The sequence below is a fragment of the Bombus bifarius genome, unplaced genomic scaffold, assembly GCF_011952205.1.
Source record: "Bombus bifarius isolate JDL3187 unplaced genomic scaffold, Bbif_JDL3187 scf7180000008190, whole genome shotgun sequence".
In the NCBI taxonomy this organism is placed as follows: Eukaryota; Metazoa; Arthropoda; class Insecta; order Hymenoptera; family Apidae; genus Bombus; species Bombus bifarius.
The window spans coordinates 1,196,458-1,209,493 of record NW_022884499.1 but is presented as its reverse complement, the minus strand read 5'-3'; the positions used below and the strand labels follow the sequence as shown (position 1 = coordinate 1,209,493).

Genomic DNA, 13,036 nt, shown 5'->3' with positions numbered 1-13,036 from the left:
ATGTTATGAAATAGAGAAATATTTCATAAACGTGATTTTAAAATCGCAAAACAGTATCTAAAGGAACCGATTGTATTATCGATATGTATTATTGTATATGTATATTGTATATGTATGGCCATGTCACATTTGCAGTCCGTAGGTAGATATACAGTTGCATTGACCCGATGTCAGGCTCCGTACGATCGGCGCGAAAACGTCGCAAGAACGGTCACAGTTATACGAGTGGACGCGGAACGCTTTTCCGTGACTCGTTTACGAGCACGTTGTACCTGACATTCCGACCGTACGCTCGCGGAAGAACGTGTTCTCGGACGAGTCACTCCTCAGGAATCCCTTGGAGGCAAGTAAAACCGGCCTTGGACCTCCTTGAGGTCTCTTGTGTCAATATGCTGCGCCTATCAGCCCTCCCCTCTTTGACATGCAGATCAGCCCTGCCACAAGAAACAAACGTGCTTGGCTTTCACAAAGCGAGAACACGACACTGATGTTGTAGGGTGTCTTACCGCTTACTACTTAACTATTCCACTGTTTCAATCCAAGTACACGAATAATCTCAAAATTTATAATTTTTTTATCTTCCTCCTTGTAATCTCTATATTGCTGATACTGTTTGGTAAAATTAATCTTTTGTGGTCGACATATTCTTCTGGCTGTACTACTAACCTACGCCAATAAATATTTACAGTTTAAAGACAAATTTCGAATGCCGCCACTGTGGTAATATCCGATTGAAGGATGAAAGGACCACTAATTTTCTAATTTCGATTTTCTAATTTCTGTAACTTTGTGGAAAAAATCACAAACATATATATAACATTTATTATCATTAAACCTTCCATGAATGTATCAGGTACAGAAGTTCGAAAGTTGTGTTGAATTATTCGATTATGGAAAAACTGTATTTCTAACGTAATTTTTATTTTCTTTTGTATTTGTCGTTGAAGAATATATTTTTCGCTATTTGTATTAAACGCTTTGTATTAAATTTGTATAATATTTATAATTAAATTAATATTTGTATAATATTTTTAATACAAATTGTAAAAAATTTGTATTAAAAGTTGATTAAGCTATCGAAGATTTTAAAACTGCGTGACAATACTTGAATAATGCTCGATTGATCGTGTGAATCACGTGACTAATAATATCGAGTAATTGGAATCGTGATTTACTAAATTACACGGTTAATTGAGAAACTTCCTCGTAAATTTATAGGGAGTCTGAAATTTCTAACAGACTTTCTTTTCCTAAGGAATATGGAGGATGTTATGCCTTAATCGATAAATTTGTCTTAATCGGTATATCTTGGATAGTTCATTGAGCTGAAAGAATACAATGATTGTCTGGTTGCTGAAGGAGGCCAAGGAGATTCTTGGAATTAATTTTTAAGGACACTGTAATAGGGTGAAAGTTGCTTCTAAGGTATTTGACATATCTAGACGTTAATTACTTGCAATTATAAGTAAATGTGAATTGGCAAATTAGTGCCAGTATCGCGATTGTTTAATTTTTTCTTTCAAGTATCCATGACACATCTGCCTATAGAGTGAAATACGAATCATCTGTAAGCAATTTTAATGTGTTGTAATTGTTGAAAAAACCTAATAACGATTATTTTACACATTTGACACGGTTAAATTTTATGTTTTAATAATATTGTGTGTATTCATGTTTATATACATTCGGTACATTTTACATATTTATATTTGCCATAAATATAATCATTCACAGTCTAACAATTATAAAATTTAAAAAATCGGAGTGCGTAATTTTGACAGACTTGATAATTCCAGTGATAAAATATGTATCGTTAAATAAACCATGCTTCTTATCTTCGGCTACAAAAATTCTACGTCTACCAGATAAGACGTTTAACCATAACCGTAAAACGCAAACCGTAAACTCGTCACAAATTCAGGATATACGATCTATTTTATTCTACTCCTTCCTTCGCGGTAATTGTTAAACAATTTCAACAAAATCTTATCAGTGAGAACATCATTGACGGAAATCGACTCTGAGACAGCAGCACACACAGGAAATATAAATTTCGGAAAGCGTTGCGCGGAACACAAGCGCATCCAATTAACACCATGGAACTGGCGCGAAGATAAACTCTACTGATCACACGAAGATGTTCGGTGTCGATAATATCTTTGCACGCAGCTGAGATTTACGACGATATCAAGTTATACATGTTCTCATTCCTTGGCGAAATGCACCCGGCTATATCGATACATCCTGATTTCCGACAACGTTCCTAACGCCTTTGATCGTTCTCCTCGATTTTGTCAGCGGATACAGAGCGTGTCATCACCATCATCGTGGTTAGAATTGTCGCCAATTTTTAAACTTTCTTCGACAGTTACGAATATTATTATTTGGTACTGGAAGATCTTTGACTGAACGGTACAGGACAAAAGTACGATAAGTGTGAATATTTGCAATTTTCAAATTTTCAAATCAATGAATTTCGTAAAAAAAGATAATTGAATAATCAGTATTTTGGATATAAATATTATTCAAGAGGGACCCCAAGATCAAAATTAATAAAAATGACTTGTATTATTGAAATCTTATAATGTACATTTTATAGTAATATATATTTATATAATAAATTTAGAAAGAAGTTATTGAGTACTCTTAAGTGAAAAAGAAATAATATTCTGGAAAAGCCTCACGAGAGTAAACATCCATAAACTTGGTGCACTGCTTCGTTTAAAAATACATGGATTACAAAGTCTATTAACGATCTGTGAGAAGATAAATCGATTTTTCATAGTGATTTCGCATTTTTAATGCTTTCTTTTTGTTCGTAAATTTCCTCAGCCTGAAACCAAAAGTAATTAGACCGACGTTTCCACTTCCGGATGTTTATCGTTTGAACCTTGTGATACTCTGTCTCGTTTTCGTCGTGGAACACAAAAGGATTTATTCTCTGTTAACATTGAATTTTATGGTACAGTTGCAACGCTATACCGAGAAACTTTTACGGGCAACGGAATCATCCATGCATTCAACGAATTGGATCCATTGGATCGTGAAGAACAAAACGTCGAACGATGGAATTTACCTCTCCGACCAGCTACCGTGGTTACACAATTTTCAGTGGGAAATGAAAATTCTTTGGAATGGACCAAATGAAGAAAAACAATAGTAAACCAACTTATACATCAAATGAAAAAGCTAGACTTTCCAGTTTCATCGTTTTCTTCAATTTCATATTTTACGATAGAAAACAATATTATAATGTAATTAATGATATATTAATTTATTATGAAGATATAATATTGTACTACATGTATTTAATATTATAGAATAATTAATTAATTATGAGAAAGTAAAAGGTAAGCTAAAACCAATTACAATATTAAATTGAATAGAAAGATAAATTATCGAATATTAGTTCGTATTTCCGTAGAGCTTAAGACTGGAATGTGACGCAAAGTACGGATGGGAAAATTATAATGAAAAAGTGAGAGATTTATGGTGGAAACGTCGATATCATTCCCGAACAAATGAAACAATTAGGGGTGTGGCCACATTTTTCCATTCCCACAACACACGCTTCTCGTAATGACCACTCCTCTACATGAATAAATAAACTCGCATACGATTACACATGATTTTGCATATTCTGGTTCTCAACGATTAGCGAACCGCTGCTTGAAGCCTATTACCGATTATTCATGGTATGCCTCCTGAGTTTTCTTAATTTCCTGGTTATTACATATTGATCAAGCGTTTTTGCAATTTTCCACCGGACATAATTTGTCATATCAGTAGATTGAAAGACATTTTCTTTTAATAAATAACTAAGCTTAATACATACAGGTAAAAAGGTATTCCCTTGCGTTGTATATCATCAGTATTGCGTAGATACCTTGTTTCGATTGTGCGTCCGAGTACTATTACGTAAACGTAGTATGAACTGTATTAACTTTATGGAACTCCTTTTGTAATGACTTGCGGAGTATAATTTCATTACTACTTAGTTTTCTTATTGTAACAATTTTCGTTATTGTTTTACAACAATGCTTTGATATCCTGTCTTATACTTGTGATTCATTATACTTTTTAGAAAATGTAAAATATTACAAGCTAAAATTTTGCTTCGTTTCAACATTTTTCCTTTATGAAATATGTTACAATTTTTATTTTCATTGGCTGATGGGATCACAGTACGTAACAACAAATATAGTAAGAAATTTTTCTTCTCGTATCGTTTTATTTTCACCTGATTTTCTTTATTTCTGATCTTTTTACTGATGGTCAGAGAACGAAGTAGACTCGATTCCTTTTTTCGCGAGACGAAAAATCAACAGCCTTGAAATGCTTTCAGCTGATCGAGAAAGCTGAGGTTGCGTCGGAAATAGAACGTTCGCAACGGATGCATCGTGCAAACATAGCTGCCCTGCAATAATATTTGCTCGTCGAACGATATGTCTAGTGAAATAAGAGCCGGAAGAAATATATTGGCGTACAAAATGATGCTTCTTTATAGAAACTTCATTGCTCTTATCGTAAAAATTTTTGTCTCGACGATTTAAGAAAATAGAAATTAATAGAGCATATATATTGTATATAATAGAGCATTGATTATTCAAAACTACTCATGTAAAATAATTCAATTTTCTGGAATAATTAAATAGCTTTGTTTTTATATAAAAGAGTATCCTTTATTTTTACATAAAAATGTAACAATTTCTTACCGTTTCTATTCTTGTATCTATCAATCTTTTTCAGGATCATCGTCAATTTTTACATTAATCGGTATTTCAATATTCCATCATTGCTTTGGTCAATGGAGTGTTGTAATAATCAAGGAGTGTTATAATAATGCATTCATGTTGCAAATGAATAATGAGAATAAGATTAAATAAATTTTGATCTCGTTTCATTTCTCTTGCTTGTTATCAATATCGACCGGCTGCTATAAAATCGATGTAGCAAAGGAATCGTTGAAGTCGCTCCTGTTAATTATAGTTTCGATGTTGTCTTGCGTAAATACATGCTAAATTAATCAGTTCATTAGTGGAGCAGGCAAAAGCGACTTTCTGCTCTCTTCTGATAAAATAATCTTTCCTATTGCTTGATTTTCCCGGATCGAACGAATCTTTAATATCGTCCTACGCTGGATCTGAACCAGTTTAACATGATCTCTCCTGTTTTTCTCTTTACTCTCGGTTTATTTTCCCTTCCAAGGGAATCCTGCAACAAGGATTATTTCCCTAGTTTGATCTTCGTCCAGTTTCACGGTGTCCGAATAAAAACTTCAAACATTTCTTTACAGGGTTGCTTACGGTTCAGAATTTAAATCTCTTCGAGTTTCTACCTCTTTCCCCTTTCTCTGATGATTCTCTTTTTCATATTAGATAATTAAGCAAATCATCATTATTTTATTGAATACTGTTGATGATCTTAGAGCTCGATACAAGTCCTAAAGCCTGAAGCATTTGGATACTTATTGAAACTTTTTATAAATATATTATACAAAATATTTTGAAATACATCACGAAACAAATCAGGAAATAAATCACGCATTTCGGATTTGCTTCTTTTACCAATTTAATTACGATACACATATTTCATTACAGACATAATGACATTTCAAAAAGTTTCTTATAGCACACATAATGTTGTACTCTTAAAAATCTTCGAATAGTGATAAATGCTCGAATATTATCTGAAATCACTATATCAGTTTTTATATCGATTTATAACACACAACAAGATATTATCATCTTTCTATGAAGGCTTTCTTCTTTCGTTCTTCTTCATTATCTGGTTTCATGCGCTCGTCCATTGTACCCGGTTGTTTTCATCCCAAGCCTTTCATCTATTGTAAAGGAGCTCCTTTCAATTTCCATTGTCCACCATCTCGATACTTTGTCCCTTCTGAGTTTTGTCTCCAACCTACAATTGCTCGGGTTTTCTTCGAGACTAATTGCTCTCTTTGTCGCGTACCTTTTTGAGAAATTTATTCCCTTGGTTTCACTCAGCTTTTTTCAATTTCAGTTGAAGAGTCTAAAGAGGTAGTTGGAAAAATATTTCAGTTCAGTATTGTAGTACGTCCCGAATATTTTTCAACAAAATAATCTACACAAGAATTAAAACCAGCAACTTATATTTAGGATAATTCAAAATCAATAAGCTAATTTTCTATAAAAAAGGAAACCAAAATAATCGAAAAATTCACGATTTATACATTGTGAATGTATTATTCTTACGCTATATCTATTCATGTTATAAAAATATTTGCAACACAAAAGAGAATTGTTTTGTCATTAATTACGAGACATGACACAAGTATAGTCACTGTTCATGCCTTGTAATAATTATTTATACATTCTTTAATCTTCATTTCGTCGTAACAAGCTTCTTCCATTTCTACTCAGAAAAAATTCTGCTACAATAAAATAATAATCGAACATGCAACACAAGTGTAACATAACTCCAGCATAAATACAAAGTAATTTAGAATTCATTGAAATATATATAAAAAATGTATAATCTAAGACTAAGTTACAAATAAATAGTACTAAGAAATAGTTCAAAGGTTTGTTCTTATATAACGCTGTGTGAAAATACTTTCTAAAAATATGATTTAGATGTCATGACAATATAGATAGCTCAAGACTTTTGCAGAACGCTATACATATCTGCAAATCCTGGCTCAATAAATAACTGCAACCACGTTATTCATCTCCAGCCGTGTTCATTCTCACTACCATATCGATTTTACCCTTCGACAATGTCTACGTTCGCCTACCGAACAGCTCCATTCGCCAGCCGCGAAATCAGATAGCATTCAAGAACGTCGCGCCGCGTCGCCGTTTCTCGGATTGAACGGCGTTCTGCCACCGCGAGACGTCCGTTTCCCGTTAGTTCGTCAGTTAATAAGATTTCCTGTTGATCGGTTCCAGGGACGAGGCGTAGGATGGGCCCGACCGCGCGAGCAGTCGTCCTACACTGAAGAGGAGGAGCTCCCCTAAAGAAGAGAGAGAAGGAGGAAGGAACGAAGGATGCCTGCCTCGCAGACCGCCGCCACAGAGCGGCGAAACGAGAGGATGGTAAGTATATATCCTTTCTACGGTTGTCGTTTCCGCAGGAAGCGACCGACAAAAAAACGTTAGGGGGTGGCGAGATGAATGCTTTAGGAAATAGCGTTCCATTTTCTCTCGATGAAGGCACAAATGGAAGTGTCGAGATTTTTGTTTCCTACTTGGTTTCGAATAAAGTAGAAAATTGTAAACTTAGTGGAGGATTGGACGTGTTCACGTGTTCGAATTGAAAGGCTTTCCTAACTTTCTTAATTATTTAAATTATAATCCGTCTAACAAGACAAATTAATAAAGGTAGTCAAGACATGATTGCTATGACTGTAGCTATTGGCTGTCGATTAGTGATACTAGTGATATTATACTGAAGATATTCGATTGTTACTAGTTGGCAGCCAATAGCTGCAGTCGTAACAATCACGGTTTGTTTATCTTTACTAACTCGTCTCGTTCAACGAAATATAAAAATATTCCTGTTTTGTATTTTTATAAATACAATTCGAGAAATTATAATTAGAGATTTGTTATGGGATTATTTCGTGTCACATTTTTATCTAAAAGAATATAGAATAAATTTTAAAAAACGAAATATGGTATTATAAATTGTATACTTTCAAAAATGAGAGAAATTATTATAAACATTATTTTTTATTAACGTTATTTGATGATTTCAAAAAATATAAGTTTCATTAACTATAGTATTATTATGTATGGTATTAAAAAAGTGATAATTTAGAAAGGAAGATATTTTAACGCGTCGCGCTCAAATACGAAAAAAGCTGTACACGAGTTAAAAACCATTAATTGTAACGTCACTTCTAACGTTCACATCGGATTCATAGCATATGAAAGAGTTAAACAGACAAAGGAACACAATATTCCGAGAGTCCGCTCGACAATCGCCAACTGTCGCACAGCGGATCGCAACGATGTTCGCTTCTGAAAAGCCTTCGTACCATAGGAGCGTGATTCCGCTTCCGGTTAGTCAACGACGCCATAACAAGCCTTTTTGCTTGGCTATCGACTTTAAACTAGAAACTGATTACTTTTCCCCTTCTATCCTACGTATTTTTATTTTTATTCTTATTATACACTTCCGCTCTCCTTTCATCTCTTTTATCTTCTACTCAATATCCTTCCCCATCTTTTCTTAAGAGTTTAGATCATTTCTCGAAAACTTTGCAGTTAATTCAAATTAATTAATGTGCAATAAAGATTTGCGTTAATTTTGAAAATTATTTCATTATTATAGTAATACTTATTAATTTTAAGTGTCACTTAATTATTATTTTATTCCATAAAATTGATTACATCCATATATCTATATAAGTATTTCTGTCTTCGTCTCGTCACCATATGCCTTCCCTCACTCATCGATCAATGACCCGATTTGATTCACTCTTTCTGAAGTGATCCTTGAAACGATGATCGGTCGTTGCACTTTATAAGGACTACACCCCCTTGTTCAAGAAACTTCTATGGTTAAGCAAGTTTCAAGCGTGTTCGTCACCTGAAAACAGAACGTTTTTCTCGTTAAATTTGGATTTTTCTTAGAAATTTTTATAAAATTCGAAAACAAATATATTTAGTATATTTATTATTTCAGATCACACATGAGCCGCCAAAATTAAAAACGACCCTGAAAACGCCTCCTAAGCAAGCGACCAACCCTCTTCAGTTTGTTAAAGTTGGACCATGTTCTTTATATCGTACAGCTCAAGAACAGTTGCAAAAAGTCCAGGAAGTGAAGAAAATAAAACAAGAAGTTCGCGATGATCCCGAGGATTGGCAATCGGTAAGATCATTTCATAATAAAAACAAAGAATGAAAATGCCTACACTAAGAATGAAGATATATTGGATATTTTCAAATATCTTTAAGTATTAAATCATTACTTCTATGGTGTGTTCAGAATCTGGACAATTGGAAGAGTAGTCGAAGGAAGCGTCAGGAACACATCATTGAGCGTGTGGTCGAGGTTAAGAAACTCGAACTAGAGGAACACGATCGACAGCGTCGTCGGAGCAAGACTTTCTCAGAAATGATGGAAGAGAGAGGCAGTAGGGGTCGAAAACTGAGCATCAGCTTGGCCATGTACCACGAGGAAGACGCCAATGATCTGAGTGACCTTGGTATAGGAACCAGCAGCGGAAAGAGCTCCGTTAGCGGCGATACGCACGATGACACGCACAGTGTCTTGGTAAAAATTATATATTTATCAATATTATATAAAATACAATTCAACTTCGTATATCTCTTATTTAAAAAAAATATATAAAAAATGCTTCTAATCAATACTTATCTAGCTGCATCTCGTTCGTAAGTGTTAGGACATTTATAAAAACTTCAGTGAAGAAAGAATTTAGCCTGACTAAAAAGCAATTTTCCTCAACGCGAAAATTCTCGCAGCCTACTCTTTACAATAATTACTCTTATTTCCACATAAAACCAAAAACTCGACAAACATTTCCAGAGCGACAGAGATAGCGAAATAGAGAAGAATCACTCGGACGTGGACAACGTGGCAAGTGAGAGCGTGATCCACAATGACATCACATCATCAGCAACAACGACGTCAGCGACAACGACAACGACGACGACGAAGAAACCATTCGGGAACGGGTTTCACAGCAGCAACCATAGTCACAACAATCAGGAGTACGATTCAGCGACAACAGCGACGATCAGCTCCCCAGAACCAGAGGAATATACGTACGAGGGTGCGATTCGCGGTTACGTGTCTCGAGTGTCTCAAAATATACCAAGGCGATCATTGGTCAACCTGGACTCAAAACTCGACAGCACCAAGACATCAACGAATGGTTCAAAGACGAGTTTAAACGACGAAGGTAAATCCACCATACCAGTGGTGAAGGTCGATATCCTGAAGAGGCGAGAGATCTTCGAGAAAGCCTCGCAGAAAAACAACGAGAACAAAACGAACAACAGGCTCTCCGGAGATTTTACGGGCACGAAATCTATCAAGGAACGACTATCGAACCTAGAAAAACAGAAACACGAGTCGGAGCATATCGACAAAATCGCGAATAAAGCGTTAAACAGACTGTCCGGTGACATGAGCTCGATCCGTGAAAGATTATCTCATCTGGAGAAGCAGACGTCGGAAAGAGAGAACAAAAGTTCTGCGTATCGTAAGCTGAGCACCGAAGAATTGGAGACAGTCAGACCGCTACGGGATAGATTGTCCACTTTGGAAAAATACAGCAGCAGCGACGAGTCATCGGCACCTGGCAGTACCGCTCACGAGTTACGACACAATGGCGAGCTGTCCGCCAGATCGATAAAGGATCGTTTGAGCGCCTTGGACGCGGCCAGGAGCAAAGAATCAGCCGATAAGAGATCATCCTCCGTTGGAAAGCACTCGTTGTGCTTCCGGGATCAAGAGAACAGAATCGATACCTCGACTCCTAGTGAGAGAAGCTCGTCGCCTGACTCAGAGTATCGCGTGCCAAGAGCCGCCTTCCATAGAAGCCTGGATTCTCTGGACGCGGACGCTTCCAGCGGTCCCGACACGTTCGAAAGAGTGCAAAGCTTGGAGGAACTCGATTACGGCAGACGTTATCCGGCGTCGTCGTCATCCGCCGAATTGTTGAACGATACCGATCGCGAGGATTCAGGGATCCACACGGCTGACGTCAGCTGCTCCGTGAGTCAAGCGGACGAACCAGTCGATGAAGACATCGTGCACGCCAACACGATTATCGAGCGACAGGAGGTGATCGAGGAGAAACCGGAGGAACCTCGCGACGTCGAGACAACGCACGCAACTGTCGTTGAACAACAAAGCGCCGCTGTATCTGTGAACGAAATCTCGACGACTTCTGCCAGCCAACCTGACGCAGTAGTAACAAAGAAGGTAAGGCGTAACTACGGTGTTGCATGGCGGTTTCTCTACTGGGTAAATCTACTTTTAGTTGTCGTTATATCTACTTGGCTGACGTATGTAAAAGTGAGAGTCTATTGAGTGGGGTACAAGTTGAGTTTGCTTGCCGTTCGCGAAATTTATTTTCTATGTTACCGAGTATCGAGTAATCGCGTAGATGTTAAGATTAAGTATTCGGGTCGGTTTAGGTCGTAAAGGACGGGCGTCAAGTAACATCTCAGTTTAGATTAGAAATTATATCTACCACTATGTTTCACACGTAAATTCGAAAATGAAACGTATACTCTTGTTGAGAAGAATTGCTGCAAAGTAAAGATCATGAATTTTAAATTCCATCCATATTTTAATAAAATCGATTATATATTAGTAGTGTATAATTTCTTCGTCATATGAATATCATGATTTATATTTTATCATTATATTCCGTCATAATTTCAAATGACTTCAAACAAGCTATTACTTGACGACCGCACCTAAAACATTTTTTAACAATCGTGACTTTGAGTGATAATCTACTATTCTTGTTGTTTGGTAACGGGATGGCAGGTAGTACGATCTATCCAATAACTCTTTGGTTCTCTAGGGTACTGCTGACACTTCTGGGGAACTGTCGACTAACAAATCACAATCGCAGGCACACATAGAAGTTACTAACTCTAGTACACTTCGTTCCTATCCTGCTACGAGTCGCCCGATCGTGTATCAAAGTCCCAAAGTACCTCCGCGACGATCACCTCCTGATATGCTTCCTAAACCAAAGTTGCCTGGCCCCAAAGAACATTTAGAAACTAAAACAGATTCTCTGCCCGCTAAAGAATCGAACTCTGTCGCGTGCAGCAGCAAACTTTGCGCGGACGAGCAGGATCCGAAATTCGGTGTCGACGAAAAGGTTCAGGGTGCCTCAAAAGAGGATTCAACCAAAGTTACGGCTTCGTCTCCAGTATCATTAGACTCTACCGTTATAGACACTTGTTCATTGTCACCTGTTAGAGTGGCAGCCGTTCCAACGAACCTTCAATTAGAATCTAACGCTACCTCAGCTTCGAACTATATCGCGAAAGAAGTTCCAAAAACTATAACGACACCAGTCACGTCTCCACGGGCAGCATCAAAGATTCCCACTCCGCTTCCTCGAAAAACGATAGGCACTAAATCATCCCCCACCAGTTCTACCTCCTCTCTGAGTCCGCCCATTTCACCATCCTCCTCTAAAACACCATCATTAAAAGCTAGAACGTCAAACGTTAAGAGTCCAACCAATCAGTTATCTTGTCCACAATTTCCAAAAGCATCAGAGATACCAATCCCTGTTGGTTCTAATGTATCGTGTAACTCGAATATCCCCCTGTCACCATCCTCGAATCTCGAACAAACACCATTGACATCCTTCAGCACGAAACATATTTCGTCCCCAACGTTCAGCACGAAACACCAGGTGACGGTGGGTGAAGAGACACTGCCTGCAGAAAAACGCCGAACGGTGATGGAAATTTGCGAAAAGGTGGTGGTACCTCAGGGCAAGACACCTACGACATCTCCAGTGACGCCATTCATCACCGTGGATCGCGTCAATGAGAAGCCGAGCTCAGCGACTGAGGTTAGGATCGATCAGCAATCTAGCAGCCCCTCGAGAAAGTCTTAAAAGAGGAAACGAGAAAATTCGTTCGTCTTTATGACTATCCTCGCGTAGCACTATTGTCTCTATCTCGCCCTTATCGTTAGACCTAGCTTCGTCTAACTTCCATTTAGATCTTGTACATAAGAATGGGCTTTAGAATCGGGCGTTCAAGTGGCGGGAATCGCTACACGACCGCTTATCGATAATTAAAGAGAAAAGCGAAAGGATTCAGAGATTATTCAGAGTTTGAAACTACGAAATAGTAAAAAAGAATTTCTAACGAATGTTACTCTCATGAGCTTATATGGTATCTAGCTGAACAATTCCATTATCGTGCCTCGATCGTTTCTATGGTAACTATTCATATACATATGATATACACTATATGAGATAATCGTTTAAAGCGGAACGCGTTTTGATTCGATGAAATACTGGGAAGCCGTATTCGCG

At 37.2% G+C, this 13,036-nt stretch overlaps 1 protein-coding gene across 5 annotated transcripts in view; it reads left to right on the top strand.

Annotated features, from left to right (window-relative positions):
- LOC117209694 (LIM domain only protein 7) overlaps window positions 1-13,036 on the top strand; it is a 156,965-nt gene that overhangs the window by 128,612 nt on the left and 15,317 nt on the right. For 4 of the 5 annotated variants that reach the window (XM_033451972.1, XM_033451969.1, XM_033451970.1 and 1 more), the window contains exons 2-6: window positions 6,930-7,076; window positions 8,671-8,859; window positions 8,977-9,264; window positions 9,538-10,941; window positions 11,552-12,565. In XM_033451972.1, the coding sequence (XP_033307863.1) occupies window positions 7,029-7,076; window positions 8,671-8,859; window positions 8,977-9,264; window positions 9,538-10,941; window positions 11,552-12,565 (2,943 nt within the window). In that variant the 5' untranslated portion in view covers window positions 6,930-7,028. The remainder of the gene's footprint in view (window positions 1-6,929; window positions 7,077-8,670; window positions 8,860-8,976; window positions 9,265-9,537; window positions 10,942-11,551; window positions 12,566-13,036) is intronic. The other variant, XM_033451973.1, reaches the window with a different exon arrangement.